At 40.7% G+C, this 24,085-nt stretch overlaps 1 protein-coding gene across 1 annotated transcript in view; it reads left to right on the top strand.

Moving 5' to 3' along the window:
* pan3 (poly(A) specific ribonuclease subunit PAN3) overlaps nucleotides 1-24,085 on the top strand; it is a 119,974-nt gene that overhangs the window by 52,371 nt on the left and 43,518 nt on the right. The window contains exons 6-7 of the mRNA XM_067986002.1: nucleotides 19,642-19,889; nucleotides 20,199-20,303. Coding sequence (XP_067842103.1) covers nucleotides 19,642-19,889; nucleotides 20,199-20,303 — 353 coding nt within the window. The remainder of the gene's footprint in view (nucleotides 1-19,641; nucleotides 19,890-20,198; nucleotides 20,304-24,085) is intronic.

The following is a 24,085-nucleotide window of genomic DNA, read 5'->3' as shown; positions in this document are numbered from 1 at the left end:
TCCCTCAAGGCTGTTCTGCCATTCAGTTAGATCATGACTGATCTGTACCTCAACTCCATTTACCCATCATTATTCTATATCCCTTACCCTTATCTAACAAAATCTATAGATCTCAGTCTTGAAAATTTCAATTGACCCAGTATCCTTAACCTTTTGAGGGAGTGAGTTCCAGATTTCCACTACCCTTTGTGTGGGAAAAACACTTGTCATAGCCATCACATGCATTTTTGTCTCCCAAATTCAAACAGCTGACCAGCACCACAGTTAAACTCTGCAATCGTGGCACCAGTTCCAGATTGACCTCTGTGAAAGTGCCAAGTTCTTCCATGAATTGAAGACTTCTGTTATAAAGGAGGCAACAACAGGCTGGTGAGCTTCATCTCCCAGCTTCTTTTCTGTTTGGACCTGGTGAAATGCAATGATCTCTCTGGTGAAGCAGATTTAAAGAGTGCAAAAGATTTAAGCATCAACAAATACTTAAAAAGTTATGGTTAATCTGTGATAGTCAACATAGATTTGTAAAGGGCAGGTAAATTAAATTTACTAAATTTAATTCTACAAGGACATTACTGTAATGTAGACATAGGGAATGCAGCGGATTTGGTATGTTTGGAATTTCAATACACATTTGATGAAGTGCAACATAAGAGACTTCTTGTGATGAATAAGCTCTATGTTATTAAAGGTAAAGTGGTGGTGTAGATAGAGGGATGACTGAAAGATAAAAATTGGTGATTAAGAGCAAGAGAGTGTTTCATGGATTGACAGAATATAGATAGTGTGTTAGGGTCCTTGTTGGCACCTTTCTTGTTCTCGCATCTAAACATAAATGATTTGGACATGGGCATAGAGGGAATAATGTAAAAATCTGCTAATTATACCAAAGTAGGGGATATTGCAAAGTGTAAGAAACAATAAGGTAGAATGAACTTGCATTTTTGTAATGCCTTTCACAACCTCAGGTCGTCCCAAAGTGCTTTACAGCCGATTAAATACTTTTATAGTGTAGTCACTGTTGTAATGTAGGAAAGTGTTCAGCTGACTGCAGGAGAACATAGGTTAGGGGAATGGGAAGATATGTGACAAATGTAGTTCAACTACAATAAATGTGAAATACATTTTGGGGAATAAGAGCAGAGAATGAAAATATATCCTAAACAGTAAAAATTCTCAGTGGAATGAAGGAACAGTGAGATCTAGAGTGCAAATACACAGATTTTTAAAAGCAGGATTGTAGGTGGAAAAAGCCATAAAAAGTCAAGTGAGATTCTGGGTTTCTGGTATATAGAAGTACTAAATACAAAAGCAAGTGACAGTGATGAATATAGGCCACATTTGCAGTTTTGGGTACCCTATTCTGGAAAGACTATTGAAACCATGGTAAAGGTACAAAATAGGTTTGCTAGACTCATACCCAGGATAAGAATACAGTTATGATGAGAGGCTTGAAAAATGAGGCTATAATTCACTGGAGCAGAGATGGTTAAGTGGTTACCTAATAGATGTGTTCAATTCTGAAAGGATTTGAGAGGATAAATGGAAAAGGATTATTTCCTCTACTTGTTGAATTGGTAACAAGGATCATAAATTTGAAATTAATACTAGAAACATAAATTTTTCACACAAATAACTTAGAATATGGACCTGTTTCTGGCTGGGGCAGAGATTGCCTCTTCTAAAAGGTAGGTGCTATATAACATTAATCTGGGCCAGGGTGGTCTTCTGGGCTAGTTTTGATTGCCTAAAGGGGTCGGAGAAGAATTTTCCAGATATTTCCCCATAATTGGGCTCTGTTTTATCTGGTTTTTCGCCTCTCCCAGGAGATTACATGGCATTTGGGTGGGGAGTGTATATATTGTGATGCATAAGGCATTGCAGTTGTGTGGGATAGACTGGATGCACCATGTCCATCATTGTCATATGTTCGTAAGATGGATTGCATTATCTCAAGTGGCTGAGAAGCAGAGTTGGCCATGCCTTTTAAGAGAGATTAAACATTTGAACAAAAAAAATGAAGTAGTCCAGGAAATGGGATTAAAGTAGAAGACTCTGATGAGGAGCTAGCACCTGCATAGGTGCGATGGGCCAAATGATCACCTAGTGCTGAAATTTCTAAATCATTCACAGCTTTAACGTATGAAAATTTCAGCCAGATAGCCAGATTATTGATCGTCCCAAGACAAACATTTCATTGCTGAACCTGAGAGACTCTAGTATGGAAAAATTGCAAATGTTTTTTCCAGCTGCTTTCCAACCATTCACAAGGCACACATCCTAAAAGCACCAGATAGACTTTTATTGGCTATTTTGCAGCTGCATTTGTGGCTGATGAAAATTATTAAAACTCAGTATGAGTCTTCCTCAATAGTACTGAATTCAAGATTATTTTTACTGCCCATAAAGGCAGTAGATATTGGGAGACTGGTATCGATATTATGTTTTTACATTTCTGTAAAAATCCTATAAGACGGTGTTTAAGTAAACTTAACCTACCAATGCCACTAACCACTAGCAATCAACATTTCTGAAGTTATTATAAGATCTGGAGCTTATTATTTAGCTAGTCTCTTCTCAAACTGGCTCAAGATTTAATTAGTATCGCATTACGTTTCTAAGTTGAAAGACATATTATCCTGGCAGATGATTTTAGGACACATAACAGACGAATCCCCTCTTCCACATGGTAACTGGGAAGCCAGAGTTTGTGTTGAAGTGTGAGATTGCTTAGGGTACTTTAACCCTGCATATTTAGCATTAATATAAAGCAATTTCTGCTTCTTAGCAACATTAAACCTGCGGTGTAATTCTGGAGTCCAGGTCTGACCAGAGGAGGGAGTCTCAACTGCTTGGGTTTGATATTGCACGGAGTGCAAGTACAGTGCAATGCCAAATCTTGTTTGTAAAGAGAGTCTATTCGACTCACTTGGCCCTCTGTAAACCTATCTGATCTTAATATAAATGTTTAGAGAGCTGGGACTCTCCCTTTAGAACTTTCTAATCACTTAAATCTCTCATTCTTGGTAGAGAGCTAGCATATATGCCTGTATTTATGCATGTGCAGAGCTCTCTTCTGGGCAGGACGATTAGAGTTCTAACCTGCAATGGGAGCCAAGAAGAGAAAACATGGTATTGCCTGGCTAGAACTTAAACTGCAGTGTAAATGAACCCTTAGTAATGATAATGGTCGTGAATGAATGCTTGGTGCCATTTATAACCTGCTTAATATAATCAGTCTGACTTAGATGTCAGTGTGTGGTGCGAAATTCTGAAAGAAAGAGTTCATAGGTGGCTTTCCCTTTGGACAATGGGGTGTTCATTTCTATGTGGTTAAAATGAATCATGACATTGATTAGCGTATCTACTATAATCCAGCACTTTGCTGCATACATACTTTCATACACTGACAGAAGGTTTTTATTTGTAATGTACCAAAACTGCTTGCTTTTGTAACTTTGAGGAGGGCATAGCTTCTAGCTAGATTTCCAATGAGGCTTTTCCAAAAAGAAAGTGAACAAAATGCATTTTATTCTGTTTCAGTTTGCTACAAAGGGCACTGAGCTTCTGTGGCAGATATCGTAGCAACACAATTGGAAATTTCTGGGAACCTGTTTGCACTTTTTTCAACCTGTTAACTAGCAGGAACGTTTGAGTTTCATACTACTTCCTTGGGGTTTTTGAAATGATAGAGATAATATATATGGAAAATCCTGCTTCCACTTGTCGATATCGATATAGCAATGGAAGCCAGTTTCTCACCTCTTCTCAGCCCTAACGGTTCTATGCCTGAACTACTTCAATTCTTATAGTAAGAAGCTTAAAAAGAATAAGTTGCAATATCACTTAATATCTCAATATACACTAATGCATTATAATGTGCTAACTATTCAAGCTGCATAAACAATCTGCTCAACTATATTTTTCTAGATAAATTTAAAGAAATTTGAAACCTGCTTTAGTTTAGTTGTTTAGCATGAGTGTTTACTGGCTATTATAGTATCCAGGATTTTATAAATATTGACCTCGTGTACATATATTGTGCTGTATTTAAAAAAAATACACAATTTTCTGCTTAAAAACCACTGTTACTCACTCTGAATTAATCTCCTGGACACTGCTGTGAGCAATCCATGTGAAAATTATTGAGCCTATTTTTAAAAAAATGGTGTGTTTTTTCCATTTTTATTTATTAGTTATAAAAATATTGGAGATGGGGAAAAAAGGCTGTTTGGCGGGGCGGTTGGAGGAGGGACTTAATGTGATAAAACCTCCAGGAAAATGTCCAATCAGAGTTGGCAACCCTACACTGGAGTTGCATCTTCCTGAGACTAATACTGTGATCAGTAGAAGCAGAATGCAGCCAGTGACATCGCAATGGCATTAGTTTAATGAATAAAAACATTGCTGCTCTTATTTTAGCTAAATGCACCAGAGAATTGTTTTGACATCTATTTCAGTAAATGTATGCACAAGATAATCGATTTAAAAAAGAACAGATGGATTAAATTTCACTTTTGTTTACAAGTAGATTTCATCCAATGCGAGGCAGCATAGGACTCCAAAGCCTTGTATGAAAAACTTGTTTTGTTGAATTGAGAGCACTCACTTCCTGTTTCTATTGTTAATCAGGTTTCTAAATGGCCACTGTTTCCTGCGTTATGGTGTAAAGCCACAGAAAACAACTACATTTATGGCGCACACAATAAGGACAAAAGGCACATAGTGTACCACGCAAATAAGAGTTTCAAATTTATTTGTTTCCAGCATTAGGGAACATGGTATAAAAACTGCAAAACATGTTTAGAAATTTATTTGGTACACAATAATTAAGGTCAGATGTACGACTGGGTTTTTAGGTAGTGGATTCTTGTTTTTTCAGCCAGAAAATGCCCATCCCTTATTGTATTCTGTAAGACTTGTGCATGTTTCAGTTCTTTTCTCCCACCATACACATTTGTCTAAAATGCAAGAAAATTAGGCTTGACTCCATTTGTAGTTCAATAAGTATTGGAGGATATAAATATAAATTTTTGGAGGCTGCTTTTGCATTTTACGTCAGTTTTTGCTTTGGTTCCCTACCTAATGGCTGAATTTCATTCTAAAATATAATTAGATACACCATGTCATCTGCTAAATGCATGTTTTGTGGCCTTCAAGTTATGCCACTATTAAGAAAAGGATAAAATTAGAGAGTTCAAGTATATTAAGACAAAGTAGCTAAATAATTGAATTAAAAATAAAAGACAACTATAGGGAAACAGCCAAACATTTTTGCAGAAAAAGTTTTTTGATTTGTCCTAATTTGGGGATACATCGAAAAAAATTCTCCAAGGAGAGGTTCTGCATCCTCCTCAAGGTAGCCCTGCCCCATCCCCAGAGGATTGATTTGGCTTAGAAAACAGAACTATCAATTGCCCAATAGGTGAGTATGTTAAATTCCTGTAAGTGCAGCTAATGATTATGGCCAACAAACATTTTGTAAAGGAAGTTGAAACAAAGTCAAAGATGATAACTTGAATTAGCATGAATGAGACTGCAATTTAGTTTCCCTTTAGGCTGATTTTTGAAGAGGCAGCTGTATTTTGAGCTTGCAATCTGGGGTCTCAGCCACTGAGTCAGAGCAGTTTGCATGTTTGAGGTTTGAGCGACCATCTTACCTCTCTCCAAAGGTAGATATTGCCAGGACCATAACCACTGTTGTGTTGTAGAATTTGTACCTTGAACCTGAAAACATACCAAGCACAGAATAGAATATTACAGCGCAGAAATAGGCCCTTTACCGATCAAGTCTGCATTGGTGTTTTTCTCCACATGAACCACCTAATCTAATTCCACTCTCCTCACTCCCCATACCCTTTGATAATCTTTTTCAAGCCACTGCTTAGTTCTCCTTCACTGTTGCTATGGCAGTAGGCCTGTAAAAACCCTCGAAATATGGCATAAAGAATGAGCAGGCATGCCCTGTGGAATTCACTCCCATAGTATGCTCGCTGATATTGCCATTGTAAGTGAAGCATACCATGAAAGTCATTTTGTAAACTAGCCCATAAGTGTGGCTTTCCAAATGTTTTCTGTACAGTTATTTACTTGAAATCTGGATTGTACTTTTGCATGCCTCTCTCTCAACTTCCCCTTTCATTTTTTCCTCCTCTCTGTCTCATCTCCCTGCCTTTCCCCTCTCAATTCACTTCTCGTTCACTCTTTCTCCATGTGCCTCCATCCCTCTTGCAACCTTTCACTTCCTCTTTCTCCTACCTTGCCTCACTCTGCTTCACTTCCTCACTCATTAATCCCTCTCTTAATCTTTGTCACTATCTCCTTGCTAGATTCTCCCTCTCATTTCCTCCTTCTCTTACTTCCATGCATTCCTGTTCCCCTTTCTCCCTTTACTGTCTTCCTCTTTCCCCCTTTACTCCATCCGCTCTCCATCCAACCTCTCGCCACCCATCTCGGTCCCTTCTCTCCCCCTCGGCTCCCGCCCCGGTCCCTTCTTTTCCCCCCCGCCCACGCTGCTCGTCCTCATCTCCCCCTCGCCCGTACCGCTCGCCATCCCTCCCCCTCCCCGTGGAAGTACAGGATCATTGAAAAACTTCATGATGTCCAGGTGTTTAAAATGAATGATCACACAGTAATCCATCAGTGGCACCTGCACCCCAATCTGTATACATTCCTACGACAAGGGCTGGCAGCACATGAAGCAGCACTATTGTACTCCTCACTGTTCCTTTGCCAGTCTCTGGGTAGGATTTACTGTGAGGTAAGTATGACTAAGTGAAGAGCTAGATGGCTCACAGTGGGTGGACAACATGGGTTGTCCACCCCCTGCCCTAGACTTTAACTTCCCCTTTAATGATTCCTGACATCAAAGTAACAATTTCATGTTAACCTTTATATGTATTTATTTGTGCTTGCATGCTGAAAAGAGGAACTGGAAGCTGATATTAATTCCATATTATGTATAAAATGTGCTAGAACTTGCAGATAAAGGTCTTAAAAAATGCTCTTTTTCTCAGCCAATAGTATTTCACTTAATCTAGTAATTATTGGACACGGTGGAGGTTCAGTGAGTCTCAAATGTTATTAAGGTTCTTTATTGCCTTGACTATAGACTTTTAAGATCATTGGAGGAGCCCAGGCAACATTGCCTTCTGATGAGGGACTAGCACATAATGTTTTGCATCTTGTTGCCAGTATTCAAAATAATGTCATTTTTAAAATGTGTGCATTTTTCCCCTTGCTGTTACCAACCCAGTTGCTTGAATTTGTGGGGCATTAATGAAACCCTGGGCAGATGAACTGAAAGGCTTTGCTCTTGTGTTTGAAATGACATGCGTTTTGATGGTTTCAACCAGTTCCCAGGGTTTGACTCTACAACACAAAAGCTGCCTTCATAAATTCTAAAGGACGGTATGTATCTGGATATGGTTTACAGAAAATAGATTGGTAAGTGGCACTTAGCCACATAATGTATGAATGATCCAGTGCAAGAGTTGTGACTAGCATGTCATAAACTTATACACCTTAAATCACTGGAGTTTTACATATAAACTGTTTATCACAGATACTACATTTTAAAATTTGTAGGTGGGTCACTGCATTCCATTTCAGAATGCATTAAAAACTCTTGCATCAACCTTTCAATTGAAAATTTCAAAACTGAGTTTGGTAGATTTTTGTTAGGTAAGGGTATTAAGGGATATGGAAGCAAGGTGGGTAAATGGGGTTAAGATACAGATCAGCCATGATCTGATTGAATGGCGGAACAGGTCCGGGGCTGAATCACCTACTCCTGTTTCGATGTTATATCTCCATGAGAAAATCCATTGTATAAGTTGCCACATTTACCAGTAATTTCTGTTAAGCTTTTAGGTGGTGCTGTGATAGGTCAGTAAATTGTTAGATCATATAATGGATCCCAAAGTATTAGCTCCAACTGTATATTGGAGTGGAAAGGCAGCATTAATTTTCACACCGGCGCCACTTAGTGGCTTTGCAGCATTGAATTGAAGGGGACCACAGTGACTGAGCAGGGGGAAAATTCTTTAACCTTTAGTATCGTGGCGCCGTAGAAGTTTACAGTACAGAAGGAGGCCATTCAGTCCATCTTGTTACTGGCTCTATGGTAGAGTAATCCAGAATTAATCCCACTGCCTCACCGTCCTCCTCTGCTTCAAATATTTATCCAGTTTTCCTTTTAAAAGATGCAGTTCTCTCTGCCTTAATCATTCCCTGTGGCAAAATATTCCATGATCCAACAATCCTCTCTGCAAAGAAATTTCTCCTCTCTTGGTGACATTTTTAATTGCCACCGATTTCCCCAACCAGAGGAAATAATCTTACTCTTTCAAAACCCTTCAGAATTTTAAAAACCTCTATTAAGTCTATTCTCAGCCTTCCCTGTTCTTCTGGAAATAGTCCCAGTATCTCAAGTCTCTCCTCATAACTATAGTTTTCCATCCTTGACATCATCTGGGTAACTCTACCATGTACGCTCTCTATGGGCTTAGAGTCCTTTCCATTGTGCAAAACTGCACACAAAATCAGTATTTTTTACAAATTTATTATTACTTCTTTACCCTTGTATTCTATACTTCTATCTATAAAATCCAAAATACTGTTGGCCTTTATGATTTCATCTATTTGCACTCGCACTTTCAGCGAAAGTGTCATCAGCAAATTTCAATAATGTGTTTCCTATACCCAAGTCCAAATCACCTATATATACACCACGAACAAAAGTGGACCCACACTGATCTCTGGAGTACACCACTTCAAACCCTTTTTGTGAGACATTTTGTTGAATGCCTTCTGAAAACCCATTGCACCACATTTATTGCATTCCCTTTATCCAGTCAGACACTGATAACGTTTTGCATCTATATAGTGCCTTTAAAAAGTCCCAGAGTGCTTCACAAAAATGTAATTAGACAAAAATGGATGCCAAGCCACAGAAGGAGCTATTAGGAAGTGTGACCAAAAGCATGGTCAAACAGATGGGTATTAATGAAGGTCTTGAAGGAGGCAGAGAGGTTTAGAGAGATAATTGCAGAATGTAGGGCTTAGATGGTTGAAGGCGCTGCCACCAATGGTGGAGCAAAGTGAATGGGGAATGCACGAGGCCAGAGTTGGAGGAACGCAGAGTTCTTGTAGGATCGGAGGGTTTGATGAGGTTAGAGATAGGGAGGGATAAGGAGAATTTTAAATTGGAGGCGTTGGAGGACCAGGAGCCAATAAAGGTCAGTAATCACATGGGTGACTGGTGAGAGGGACAGTGTGAAATAGGATACGGCCTGCAGAGTTTTGGATGAGTTAAGGTTTATGCAGAGTGGAGTTTGGGAGGCTGGACAGGAGAGTATGGGAATAGTTGATTCTGAACGTGACAAAGTTATGGATGAGGGTTTCAGCAGTAGATGAACTAAGACAGGGTGGAGGCAGGAAATGGAAGTAGGCAGTCTTTGTGATGGAGTGGATATAGGATCAGAAGCTCAGCTCGAGGTTGAATAGGATGCTGAGATTGTAAACAGTCTGATTCAACAGTGGCACAGGAGGAAGTAGAAATCAATGGAAAGGGTACTGAGTTTGTGACTGGGGTGGGGGTGAAGATAGCTTCAGTCTTCCCAGTGTTTAGCTGAAGGAAATTAGAGCTCATCCAGGACTGGATGTCAGGCAAGCAGTCTGACAATGCAGGCAGTAGAGGGTTTGAGACAAGTGGTCAAGAAGTAGAGGTGTCGTCAATGTATGTGTGGAAACTGACCCCATGTATTTGGATGATGTCACCGGGAGCAGCTTGTAGATGAGGAAGAGATCCTTGTGGGATTCCAGAAGTAACTTTGCAGGGTGCAGGAAGACAAGTCATTACTGGAGATGCTCTGGCTACAATTGGATAGCTAAGTTTGTAACCAAGCGAAGGCAGTCCCACTAGACAAAGGAGGAGCGGCGTTTGAGGAGGATGGTGTGACTAACCGTGTCAAAGACTACAGAGGTCGATAAGGATGAGGAGGGATAGTGCATGTCATTTGTGTCTTTGATTAGGACTGTTTCAGTGCTGTGGCAGGAGCAGAAACCTGATTGGAGGGATTCAAACCTGAAGTTTTTGGAAAGATGGGTACATGTTTGAGAGGCGACAACACATTCAAGGAATTTGGAGAGGAAAGGGAAGTTCAAGATTGGGCAGTAGTTTACCACGACAGAGATTGAGGGTGTTTTAATTTTGAAAAGTGAGGTGATGACAACCGTTTTGGAAGGGAGGAGAATAGTATCGGACTAGAGGGAACCATTTACATTGTCAGCTAGCATGGGGGCCATGAAGGGAAGTTGGATGGTCAGCAGTTTAATGGGAATGGTGTCAAGAGAACAGGAGGTGGGTCTCATGGACAAGATGAACTTGGCGACGTTACGAGGGGAGATGGGAAAGAAATATGTCTGTGATCGAGACAATGAGAGTAGAGAGGCCATTTGAATTGGCAAGATTGAGGGGGTGGTAGCTAATAACGGTCGAAGAGTTTATATGGAGGGAGATGTTAAGGGAGGACAGGAGGTCAGTGAATTCAGAGGAGAGAGGGCAAGGTGAGTTGAGATGAAGATTGAAATCACTGAGGAGGAAGCGATCAGTACAGAGATTGAGGGAGGCTATCTTGGAGAAAACCTGGGGTGGGAATAGGGGAGCAGTGAACAAGGAATTTAAAAGAGAGGGGTGAAACAAGGTGAAATGCTCAAAGGAGAAGATACCAGAGTAGGGGGAGAAACCAAGGTATAATTTTTTGATGGGGGCTACACAGCCAACACGGCAGTTTGTGCAGGGTAGATGGCACAAGGTATAACCAAGCAGAGAGGAGTAAGGAGCAAGGGGTCACCATCCGTGAGTCATATTTCCGTAAAAGACATGACGTAAATGCATCATCTACATTAAAGTTATTGACGTCAATAGCCTTGTTCGTGAGTGAACGGACATTCTGGAGGGAAATGCGGAGAGTGCCAGTGATTATTCTGCTGGCAGCATCCGAGAGGACAGTAGGGTGGGACGGGAAGGAGGTTGACGAGGTTAACCCCTAGGAGACGTGCTGAGGTCGGCAAGAGAGGAGGATGGGACATTTGGGGATGCTGCTCATAAGGAGGCAGTGAAATGTGCCTCGATGAGGCCTTCGGAGAATACCGAGAGAGGCGTAGAGGTACCCTGTGTGGGCTAATCCAAGGGGGATTCAAGCCTGAGATGGTGGCAGGAGAGTAGGAAGGCACAGCTGTAGCGATGGGTTGGGGTAAAATAGGGGGAGAGAAGTGAAAGGTTGTGTGACTGTGTGACAGGAAGGGGAGGCGACAGGAAAGTTGGGACCGAGAAGGAAAAAAATTGAGACAGAAGTTGAGACTAGCTTAATGGTATAAACTGGGTGACATGGACATGTTGGGCCAAAGGGCCTGTTTCCATGTTGTAAACTTCTATGATTCTATGATTCAAAGTAATGGGCTTGGGTCTGGAGCAGCAGCCATGCACACAGGGAATTCTGGTGATGAACCAAAAAATATGCTGATGTTGTAACCGATCCATATTTCTAAAATTTAATTGAACTGTTGTCATTATTCCGATACCAACGTTTGTCCAATTTTACACATTACTTTTGTATTTTTCTTTTGAGGAGTTTGATGGAAAAAGACAGTTGATAATTTTGTTATAAATATTGGAAGGCCTAGGGAGTTTAAAAGCTTAATTCTGGTAGATGAATAAAGTTCTTTGTGTTACACAGAATTGAACAATAACCACACTGTTAATTGGGTTTACTTGTTTGGTTTAATGGAAAAACCCCAGTGGTGACCTAGTAGTGACATTTAGATGCATGTAAGACTATGGTTGGCATGATGCATGACACATGCTCAGTGTGGGTTTTCACTGTTCCCTTTTTGTGCAAAAAAAATGTTCTTTTTTTTGTACTTTGCATTTTTGCTCATAGGTTTTAGTGCTGGTGACATCTATTTTGCAGAAATAATTGTAAATATTACAAAAATTTACACCATCATTACATTATAGTTGCACATCAATGACTGGGAAATCCTTGTCTGTTCATATAAATTGTTTATATAGGTGACTACCTCATCTGTAGGGCAAGTTAGTGTCATTGTTCTATTTATGCCCTGTTCATTCATCTATAAAGGACAACCTGAACCAAAGCCATTTTAAACTGCTTCTGAAACTGGTAAATTGGTGGTTAAACATAAATCTCTGAAGAAACAGCTATCTGTAATACATAGGGGATTCCCCAAGGACAGTGGTGCTAAACTGCTGCAAATGAACAGATGTTCAGAGAATTTTTTTTAGAAAAGTATTTATTATTGTCAGGTTACAGACTAGTTTTATTTTGCTTGTATGTGTCACATGTAAAATGCAGCTAGTATAGGCTATGAGAGAGTTTTTAGGAACCTTTCTTTTTAAGGCCATATTGTTATCCAATCTCGGGTTCTGATATCCCCAGTTCCTCTTCCCTAGTGTTGACATTAGTCATATTTGAATGTACACGGCGCAGACTTGAACGTATATAGCACACAACTGGTCTAGCCGTTCATCACCAGATCTGGCTGGACCACATCAAGCACTATTGGGTCCTGCTTTCCTCTGCCAAAGCTGCTCACTACTCCAAGATTGTCCCGGAATGCAAAGATAAGCCCCGGCTCTCTCTCTCCATTACCATTAGTTTCCTTAAATCCCTTGCCCCTTCCACCCTCACCTCCAACAACAAGTACGAGGAGCACGTGGACTTCTTTGTCACAAAGACTGAGACTATCCATTTAGCTGCCTCTGGTGCATCCCTCCTTTCCCCTTGCCCACCAAGCCAAGGGCCCCCCTACCCTAGCCCTGAACTCACATCTTCTTTACCTTCTCTCCTATCTCCACTCTCTGAGCCCACCTTGTCCATGAGACCTACGTCCCCCTCTCTTGACCCTATTCCCATTAAACTGCTGACCACCTAACTTCCCATCCAAGTCCCCATACTAGCTGATATTGTAAACAATTCCTTTTCCTCAGGTACCTATCTTTCAAATCTGCTGACACCACCCCCCGCCCCTTCAAAAAACCACCCTTGACCCCTCTGTCCTTGCAAACTACTGCCCCATCTCCAACCTCCCTTTCCTCTTCAAAGTCCTTGAGCATGTTGTCTCCCAAATCCGTGACTTTTCCCACAGCTCAAGGAACATCGGAACAGGAGTCGGCCATTGAGACCCTCGAGCCATTAAATTAGATCATGGCTCAACTGTACCTTAACTCCATTTACTCATCTTGGTTTATATCCCATAATACCCTTGCCTAACAAAAATCTATCTATCTCATTTTTGAATTGACCTAGCCTCAATGACTTTTTGAGGAAGAGTGTTCCAGATTTCCACTACCTTTTGTGTGAAGAAGTGCTTCCTGACATCATCCCTGAATGGCCTACTGTCTACTGTACCAAATCGTCTAGACCCTAAGCTCTGGATTTCCTTCCCTAAGCCTCTCAGTCTCTCCACCTCTCTTTCTCTCTTCCCCCCGCCCCCCCCCCCCCCCCGCCGCCCTTTAAGACTCTCTTTGACCAAGCTTTTAATCACCTGTCCTAATATCGCCTTTGGCTAGGTGTCAATTTTTATCTTATTACGCTGCTGTGAAGCACCTTAGAATGTTTTCTTACGTTAAAGGCGCTATATATAAATGCAAGTTGTTGTTGTATTTGTCCTGGTTTCTGTCTAGTACTATATCTATTGGTCAGCCAACACTTGAAAATTCTATTATCGTGTTTGAACCTTAAATACTGACTTCAAAATTTGCAGAACTTGTAGGAAGGTTTTCCTGTCACTTTAGACCAGTACTTCCATGGCCTGTTACTCAACCACAGCTGTGTTCTGTGAATTTTGCCACATCCCAAAAGTAATTCATTTGAAAGGTTGGAGGAAGTGATAAAATTGTCTGAAGCAACAATGTCTAAAATTCATAACATCACGTCAACAAGAACGGGTACACTTCTATAGCATGAGTCAGTCAAGCCATGCTTCTGTTTTAAAAAAAAATGCACTATGGGGCAAAAGATGTATTTTAATGAAGCACTACAAATTTTGTATTTCTGCCATCTGCACTTGCATAGTCTGACCTATAATCCTAGAATTTTACAGCACAGAAAGAGGCCATTCAACCCATTGTGTCTGTGCTAGCTCTCTGAAAGTGTTATCTACTTAGTCCTGTTCCTCTGCCCTTTCAACATACCCATTGAATTATTTTTCAAATATTTATCCACTTCCTTTTTAAAAACTATTCTGGATTCTGCGACCATCACTGTTTCTCTTGGGCAATTCCATACCATAACATCCCACTGCGTTTTTAAAATTATTATTCCAACCTCTCCCTTTGTTCCTTTTGTGGTAATCATAAATTTATGTCCTTGATTTACTAACTCACCAACCAGTGGAAATAGTTTGTCCTGGTCTATCTTATCAAAATCTCTCAGAATTTTAAACATCCATATCAAATCTCCACTTAACCTTCTTTGTTCTAATGAAAAGAGCTCCAGTTGCCCTAGTCTCTCTTAACTAAAGCCTCTCTTCCCTGTTATCTTAGTGAATCTCCTTTGCACCCTCTCTATGGTCTTGACATTCCTTCCTAAAGTAAGATGCTGAAAACCATAATCTAACTGCATCCTAACTATCGATTTTTATAGGTTTAGCCTTACCTCTTGGTTTTTGTACTCAGTAGCCCTATTAATAAAACCTAGGATCCCATATGCTTTTTTTTTAAACAGCTTTATCAACTTGCCCCCCTCCCACTTTGTAAAAGATTTTTGTAACTGAAGGCTTGAGTCTTTCCATTCTTCTAATCCATTACCATTTAGTGTATAATGTGCTCCTTGTTCTCCCAAAATGTATCTCATTTCCCCGAATTAAATTTCATCTGGCACCTATCTGCCTAATCTACTATCCTCTCTGTGTCCTCCTGACGTCGTTTACAGTCCTCTTCACAGTTAACTATGCTCCCTACATTTGTGTTGTCTGCAAATGTTGATATTGTGCCCCCTATGCCAAATCAAGTCCAGATTATTTACATATCGAGTATTGAGAAGTATACTGGTCCCAACAATGACTCCTTGGAGATATCAGGACAGAAAACATCCATTAACTACTGCTCTGTTTTCTGTCCTTTAACCAACACCACCACACTCCCTTTTAATATCAAGTGCTTGAATTTTATCAACGAGGCTTCTATATGGTACCTTAACAAATGCCTATACAACATCCCTGGCATTTTCTTTATCAGTACACTCCTTAATTCCTCAAAGAACTCTTTAAATTTGTCAGACAGGACTTGCCTTTTAGAAATCCATGTTGGATGATCTTAATTAACCAATGACTTTCTAGATGTAAAAGGCGGGAGGTTTAGAGGGGATTTGAGAAAGAACTTTTTCACCCAGAGGGTGGTTGGAGTCTGGAACTCACTGCCCGAAAGGGTTGTGGAGGCAGGAACCCTCACAACATTCAAGAAGCATTTGGATGAGCACTTGAAATGCCATAGCATACAAGGCTATGGACCAAATGCTGGAATATGGGATTAGAGTAGACAGGGCTGATGGCTGGCGCGGACACGATGGGCCGAAGGGCCTCTATCCATGCTGTATAACTCTATGACTCTATGAGTATTAATTTTTCCTGCATTATGCCCTTTAGAAGCTTACTCACTAACAAAGTAGGGCTGATTTGGTCTATAGTTATCTGGTTTATCCCTTTCTTCCCTTTTGAACAGAGGTGTTATATTGGCATTCTTCCTGGGCATATTTAAGGATGCTTGAAAGATTGTGATCGGATGCTGTTCTATTTCCCTCCTGACTTCCTTGGGCATTTTAGGGTGTAAGCCATCAGGGAATTCCACCAATTTTTTCAGAACTACTTCCTTATCAACAGTTATCCTATCTAATACTCCACCACCTCCCCTTATTCCCTTTCATTCCATGACCACGCTGTTCTGTGAAAACCAAGACAAAGTACTAATTTAGTATCTCGCCTTCCTCCTCCAGAAGCTTTCAATTTTCATTTCTAACAGGCCCTACCCCTTCTTTCACTATTCTTTCACTGTGTGATTGTAAAAGCTGTTACTATTTCCCTTTATATTCCCTGCCAATCTTTCTCCATTACAATAACAACTTGCATTTATATAGCGCCTTTAACGTAGTAAAACATTCCTAGAAGCTTCACAGGAGTCTTTCTAATCTTTTTTGATTCTCCTCTATATTTTCTGTATTTAGCTTGATTTTCTTTTGTATAAGCCCTAGATTTTTCAAATGTCTGAGTTTTTTAGTTTTACTTTTTTTTAACTCATCAAAAGAATTCCAGCTTTTGCTGGATTTCTTGTGGAATATAGCTAGTCTGTACCCTAATCATCTCCTGTTTGAACACTTTATTTGCCAAATTTTCTTTCTCGTTTATCTTTCTTTATCTCTTGAAGTTAGCTTTTTTTTTTCCAGTCATGCACATGTACTTTCTATGTTCCTAAGCTGGTGTCTTGTAAGTTCTCAGTGAGGGTGTTGCTTTATCCATCGTGGAGGGTAAGGCGCAAGCTACGAGGTTCTAGTTCAGCTCAAGTGACTTCCTCAATATAGGAAATGTATTTGCTATTGAGATCTCCTTTGCAATATGTAATTGGCTGAAGATCTTGGGCAAGGCTTCAGACATTCAGAATAAACAATATTTCAGCTGGTCTATGATGACACTGTTACCTGGGAAACTAGGATCTTGTAGATAGTGGACCATCACTTTTAAAGTAATGAAACCAAGATGCCAAGTGCAGGACACCAAGGTTAAAAAGTGGGAATGAGAAGACTAGGTAAATCAGAAAGTAGTAGAACCATAGAAAAGATGCAGTCCATCATGTCCACGCTGGCTCGAAGAACAACCAGGTGTCTGTTCTAATCCCACCTTCCAGCACCCGGTCCGTAGCCCTGCAGCTTACAGCACTTTAGGTGCAGGTCCAGGTACTTTTAAAAAGAGCTGAGGGTCCCTGCCTCTACCACCAATTCGAGCAGCGAATTCCATACACCCACCATCCTCTGGGTAAAAATGTTTTTCCTCATGTCCCCTCTAATCCTTCCAACAATCAGCTTAAATCTATGTCCTCTAGTTCTTGATCTCTCCGCTAGGGGAAACATGTACATCCTGTCTACTCTAATTTTGTACACCTCAATCAAGTCTCCCCTCAGCCTCCTCTGCTCCAAGGAAAACAACCCCAGCGTATCCAATCTCTCCTCGTAGCTGCAATTTTCAAGCCCTGGCAATTTTCTTGTAAATCTTCTCTGCACTCTCTCCAGCGCAATTAGGTCCTTCCTGTAATGTGGTGACCAGAACTCTGCACAATACTCCAGCTGTGGCCTTACCAGCGTTTTATACAGTTCCATCATTACATCCCTGCTTTTGTATTCTATATCTCAGCTAATAACGGAGAGCATTCCATATGCCTTCTTCACAACCTTATCTACCTGTACTGCCACCTTCTGGGACCTGTGCACATGCACTCCAAGCTCTCTCACTTCCTCTACCCCTCTCAATATAGTCCCATTTACTGCGTATTCCCTTTCACTGTTTGCCCTCCCTAAGTGCATTACCTCACACTTCTCCGGGTTGAACTCCATTTGCCACTTTTCCGCCCACTCCACCAACCCATTGATATCATCTTGGATTCTACAGCTATCCTCTCCACTATCAACTACACGGCCAATTTTTATGTTGTCTGCAAATTTGCCAATCATACCCCCTACATTCAAGTGCAAATCTTTAATATATACCACAAACAGCAAGGGACCCAACACTGAGCCCTGTGGCACATAGTCTGCCATGTGGGACCTTGTCAAATGCCTTACTAAAATCCATGTAGACAAAATCCACTGCACTACCCTCATCAATCCTCCTTGTCACTTCCTCAAAGAATTCAATCAGATTTGTAAGGCATGACCTTCCCTGAACAAATCCATGCTGACTTTCCCTGATTAAACCATGCCTTTCCAAGTGACAGTTTCTGCTATCTCTCAGTATTGATTCTAATAGTTTGCCCACCACCGAGGTGAGACTGTCCGGCCTATAATTGTTTGGCCTTTCCCTCTTACCATTTTTAAACCATGGTACTACGTTTGCAGTCTTCCAGTACCTCCCCTGTATCTAGTGAGGATTGGAAAATGATCCTCAGAGCATCTGCTATTTCCTCCCTGGCTTCCTTCAATAGCCTAGGTAACAATCCATCCGGCTCTGGTGACTTATCAACTTTCAAGGATTCCAGTCCCTCTAGTACTTCCTCTCTGGTTATGTTTACCGTATCCAATATTTCACACCTCTCCTCTTTAACTACTACGTCCGGATCATCCCTTTCCTTTGTGAATACGGAGACAAAATATTCATTTAAAACCCTACCCACATCCTCTGATTCTACACACAAGTTACCCTTATCATCCCTGATAGGTCCCACCTTTTCCTTAGCTATCCTCTTGTTCTTAATGTACTGATAAAACATCTTTGGGTTTTCTTTAATCTTACCAGCTAATATTTTGTCATGCCCTCTCTTTTTTACATTATCTCTGTACTTTCTATACTCCTCTAGGCTTTCTGCAGTATTTAGTTTTCTGTGATTTAAGTTTTTAAAGTCTGAAGGTTCCGGGGGGGGGGGGGGGGTCGAAGTGGAGGGACGACTGAGGCAAGGTGTTCCACAATTTTGAGGAATTAAAGAATGAGTTATAGAATAAAGGACTCCAATAAGTCTCGATTTCAACATTGTGGGGATGTAGGTAGAAGGAAAAACAGGTAAGATAACAACATGCAACTTAAAGGAACAAGAGAGAAAAGCTTGAGGCGCAATGAGCATAGTAGTATCAATTTGAAATAGAGTAAAATAAAAGGTTGTGAAACAGCTGGAAGTTAGGGTGGAATTACCCATCAGATGAGTTATATAAGCACTAATATTGCACATTATGTCCTTGCACTGACTGAACTCAAGACTATATACTTATAACGTTTTGAAGTTAAAGGAAATTCTATTATTATAGAGTAGCTAAATTTTCTGCTACAATAACACCCCTGTGCATTAATTTGTCACTGTAGTTGCAGCTGGTCACCACTGAAATTAAAATTATAGTTTAGTGCCCCTTTTCATGATTCTACATTAAAACCTTTATTGAAAGTTTGGAGTTTTGTTTAACTGAGTGGCAAAATCCTTAGTTTACAATGCAGATAACTATGCTGCAAATGATCCCTTCTCTCTATCCCCGCCCTTCCAAGAAGGGGAAAAGTGCAAGAGATGATTTAGCAATCCAATCTATATACCTACAGATTATGTGATAGCTATCTGGTAAACAATATTTTGTGAATTTCTATCTAAGGTGGTCAAAATCAAGTGAACTTCTGTCATCTCATCATTAACTGGGATTCATATGTGATATTTCAGTTTTGAAAGTAGCCTGCAGAACTGAAGGAAAAGGTGTTATCTTATTGCATTCAGTGCAGCCAGTAATAAGCATTGTTTCTAAAAACATATGTGTAATATTCACAGTCTTAAAGCAATGTGTCGAGTTTATTTCGTCGGTATTGGCTACTTGTTTCTATCTGCTATTTGGTAAAACAGTAGTGTGAAGATATGTTACTAACAAAGCTATTGAACTTTCCCAGGAATGTCCTTATCAGCTGGATCATCTCCTCTGCACTCTCCAAAAATAACTCCCCACACATCGCCTGCCCCTCGAAGGAGGAGCCATACTCCAAATCCAGCAAATTTCATGGTACCTACTAGTGCCTCTACACCAGTATCTGATGCAGTCTCTCAATCTCCATCTTCTGGTCAGGTGATACAAAAAGAAACTGTGGGAGGGACAACTTACTTCTATACTGACACAACTCCAGGACCTCTTCCAGGAATGGTGTGTAGATACTATTTTTTGTTAAATACTGCAAATCTAGTGCTTGCCCTGCAGCAGAAAATGAATTTGTTCTATTACCCTATTCCAATGTAAGCTAACTGCTAATTTCATTTATTCTGTAGAGCAAGTGCTATGTGAGCGTGTATACACAATTAATTACAAGGTTATTGAGCAAATACTTTGTCCTATAAATACAAGTTCTGCCATTACTGCAAACTGCTCAATATATTTACCATATTCAAAATTTTGATTTACATGGGAAATATAGTTAAGCTCTTCAATTGATTTTCAAGTTTTCTTGTTTTCTAGGTATTTCCAACTTATCATATTTATCCTTCATCTGCACCCCATGTTGCTTATATGCAGCCCAAAGCAAATGCGCCTTCTTTTTTTATGTCCGATGAACTCAGACAGGTAAATTGAACATTCATTTTCACTTAGCTTTGTGAATCTTTCCATAAATACAGGTACTTTTTGTAACAAACTGAACATTTCGTTAATATGTATACGATGCTTCTTGACGTCGTCACGTTGAAGGATCTTGTGTGCCTCTGTGAAGAGCTACACCCATTGGTGGAAGCCTTGCCACCAGTAGGGACATCTATGCTGGGAAAGTCAAAGGGTAGAAGCTAGTCAAATAGCTGGTCACCTTCCAAATACGATCTGATGATCCCACACGGGTGAAAGTGGATCCTACAGCACTCTTTAATATTGTACCATAAGGTGGAAAGATTCTCTACTGACGTTCACGGACAGCGTTACAAAGTTCACCAACCATTATGCTTTGGCTTCATGTTGGAGGATGAATTGAGGGGACATGGCTTGGTGCAAACTTAGAATCATAGAAAGGTTACAGCCCGAAAGGAGGCCATTCGGCCAATAAGTCCATGCCGGCTCTATGCAAGAGCAATCAATTTAGTCCGACTCCCCTGCTGTATCCCCATAGCCCTGCAAATTTTTTTCTTTTCAAGTACTTATCCAGTTCCCTTTTGAAAGCCACGATTGAATCTGCCTCCACCATCCAACGCCCCCCCCCCCCCCCCCCCCCCCCAAAGCCCCGTCAATGCATTCCAGCTCCTAACCACTTGCTGCGTTAAGAAAAAGTTTTTCCTCGTCACCTTGGGTTCTTTTGCCAATCACTGTAAATCTATGTCCTCCTGGTTCTTGACCCTTCATCCAAAGGGAACAGTTTCTCTCTCTCTAGTCTGTTTAGCCCTTTATGATTTTAAACACCTCTATCAAAACTCCTCTCAACCTTCTCTGTTCCAAGGAAAACAATCCCAGCTTCTCCAGTCTGTCCACGTAATTTAAGTCCCTCATCCCTGTAATCATTCTAGTAAATCTTTTCTGCACCCTCTCTAAGCCCTTCACATCTTTCCTAAAGTGTGGTGTCCAGAACTGGACACAATACTCCAGTTGTGGTCGAACCAGTGTTTTATAAAGGTTCCATCAACTTCAGTGCATTTTCGTGCAGGTTTTTTTCCTTGATAGAATAGAAGTCCTGCATTGATATGTAATTGAAGAAGTTTGGAGTGGGTGTACATGTATGTATAGGACGGTAGAAAAGCACGGCTATATACCAAACCGTCATTGAGTTTGATGAATGTCAACTGGTAATGAGAGTAAGCCATTTGGTCCAACAAACCTGCTGTGCCATCTTGTTAGCTGTGATAGCTCTAACTTTCTCATCACAATCCCCTGCTTTTTCTCCATGTCCCATAATACCTTTACTTCTCAAATAAGTATATCTCGTCCTTTTAAATGCAAAGATGGATAGAACAACATTGTACTCTTGGCCAATCACAGAGTATCATTGATTTGCTGTGGAGAAAATTGACAGGTGGGAAGAAATCACTTACCTATCAAAGGCTGAAATATTAAGCGTTTGTTTTTAATGGGAATTAATATCCATGTATAAAGCTTCATTGCTCTCAGCTAATAGTGTCAGCAGTTCCTGAGATAACTATCCATTGGAAGTGTTCAAATTGCAAGGCATCTTAGTATCAAAATGTGACTTAATTTACAATGAAGTCCAGAGTGAGTATGATATTTTAGTTCCAAAATTTTAGAATTTATGTTGAAATTTGCTTTGAGTTTGTTTAGGAAAATTGGAATATCCTTGTGAAATATAGCACCATGATTATTTTTTCAATGCAACAATTCATCTACTTGCCTTTTTATGTTGTATGAAATTAAAATAATAAGCACTACTGCAGTGACACTACATTTTAACATTGTGTATTAATTTTTTTTGTTTACGGTTACAAGCTGAAGAAGTCAACATAAATTCATGACACACTATTATCACTAGTAGGTGTATTTTGGAGTGCTGTGGTGATCATACTGCCCAATGAGGAGCTTCCCCAACTGCTTAGCAACTTGTACAATGAACAGCAGAGTCATATAGACCATGAGGTCTAGGTTTTGATCCCTGGTCTGTATTAAGTTAGTTGATCTCGGCAAGAGAAACAATAAGAGAACAGCAATTAGCTTCAGTATCCCTGAGTTAGGATGAAAAAAACAGCTGGAGTTCCTCCTTCTGATCCCTGTGCTGCAAGTGCAGGTGTGTCGGTACCATCAAATTTACCCCTGGTGTCCCCAATGCTCAAATAGCCTCCTGGCACTCATTGTTGAGGCTCAAGCATGAATTTGGCAATTATCGTAGGATAACCTTGAGATCTTCAGAAGAGAATGTCAGGAGAGAAAAGGAGGGGAAAAATGGAGTGGGGGGGGGGTGAAGACCTCATATGGGACAAAATATGGAAATATCTTTACACTTCCTAGACCACTGTACAGTGGAGCTTTAATTTTTCTTCATTCAACATCCTCAACAGTAAGAGTACACTTAAGCTTGATTTAAGTTCTGGGGTATTCCAAGTGCTGAGCAGCTTCATGAGAATATTTTGAAATTGCAGATAGGTAGGTCTGCACATGGTCACCAACTCCCTTTCATATGAAGTTCCTGGACTCGTGCCTTTGCAACAGTTTGTTTTTTCCCAGGTGGTGGTTCTTTACTCCTCTTTACCTCTTGTCTCCAGCCTTTGTATGGTAATAGGTTAGATTAAATAGATATGAGAGTATTAAATGTTTTGTTCAAAGAACAGAGTGTAGGCATCAACACTGGCGTCAAAAGGGGCCGAGGGCTCTTTAGCCGAGAGCTCATGGACAACAAAAGATTACTGAGACATGGGTGATTTTTAACCCCAAGGACGGGAGGGTTGGGGGTGGGTGGGTGTTGAAAATAGTTGTTTTTTGGGTCGCGACCGCAACCCGGCTTTATTTCCGGGTTTAATGTTGGCGTGTAAAAGTACAGGCTTCCGACTGGGAATGCAAAGTCTGAAGATTTTGCGGTTGCGACCCAAAGAAACAACTATTTTCAACTCCCACCCGCCCGTCCTTGGGGTTTAAAATCACCCCCATGGTCATTGACCTGCACAAAGTTCTATGCAAATCAAGGGTAGATGCACCCAATCTATTCTCGGTCTAGTAACATGGAACTTCCCTCTGATGGGGACCCCTCAGCTCAGAGTCGTGATGCTGCTTTGGGCTCTATCATGGAAGAAATCTTGGTGGTGATCAGCACTGGGTACCCTCCAAGATAGTCCACACTAAGTGAAATTAGCTCCTGTGGGACATTGGGTGGTTTCTCAAACCATAATCCAGGAAAATATGTCTAAATGAAACTAGCTATGTACTCTCAACACCTACCCCCTCCACCCTTAGGGGATGGGTAACCCACCTCTATCTGCAGATCTGTTCACACCATTTTTATGGGAAGCTCTTTCCTGTGAGACATCCACTTAGTCCAGAAGAGTGGGATTTAAGAGAGCATTGATGAATCTGGGCTCCTTCCGTGGACAATATGTCTACAGAGCATGACAGGACGTGAAATCGATAAAGCCATCCTTCTGTCAATAGTTCGGCAGACTGGATCCCTACAGCTTGCATTAGAATGACCCCATCTATTTGCAGGCAATTGGGAGTAGGAGGAACATGGTAACAAATTTGCCGAGGGCATATTTATGGATCCAAGCTCCCAATACACAGGGGTGTTCAACGTGTGAATTACCTGAAGCTTCGATGTAATGGCTATAGGGATCCTCAACCTTAGAGTGGAACCCTTCTTCACTGATCTTGTGTAGACTACCTTAGTTGCTTTCACACTATTCCTCATGGGTGCAGCTTTATGGCCAGAC

The sequence above is a fragment of the Heptranchias perlo genome, chromosome 6, assembly GCF_035084215.1.
Source record: "Heptranchias perlo isolate sHepPer1 chromosome 6, sHepPer1.hap1, whole genome shotgun sequence".
Lineage (NCBI taxonomy): Eukaryota > Metazoa > Chordata > Chondrichthyes > Hexanchiformes > Hexanchidae > Heptranchias > Heptranchias perlo.
The sequence above is the reverse complement of the archived record's forward strand: the minus strand, read 5'-3'. Positions and strand labels throughout refer to the sequence as shown.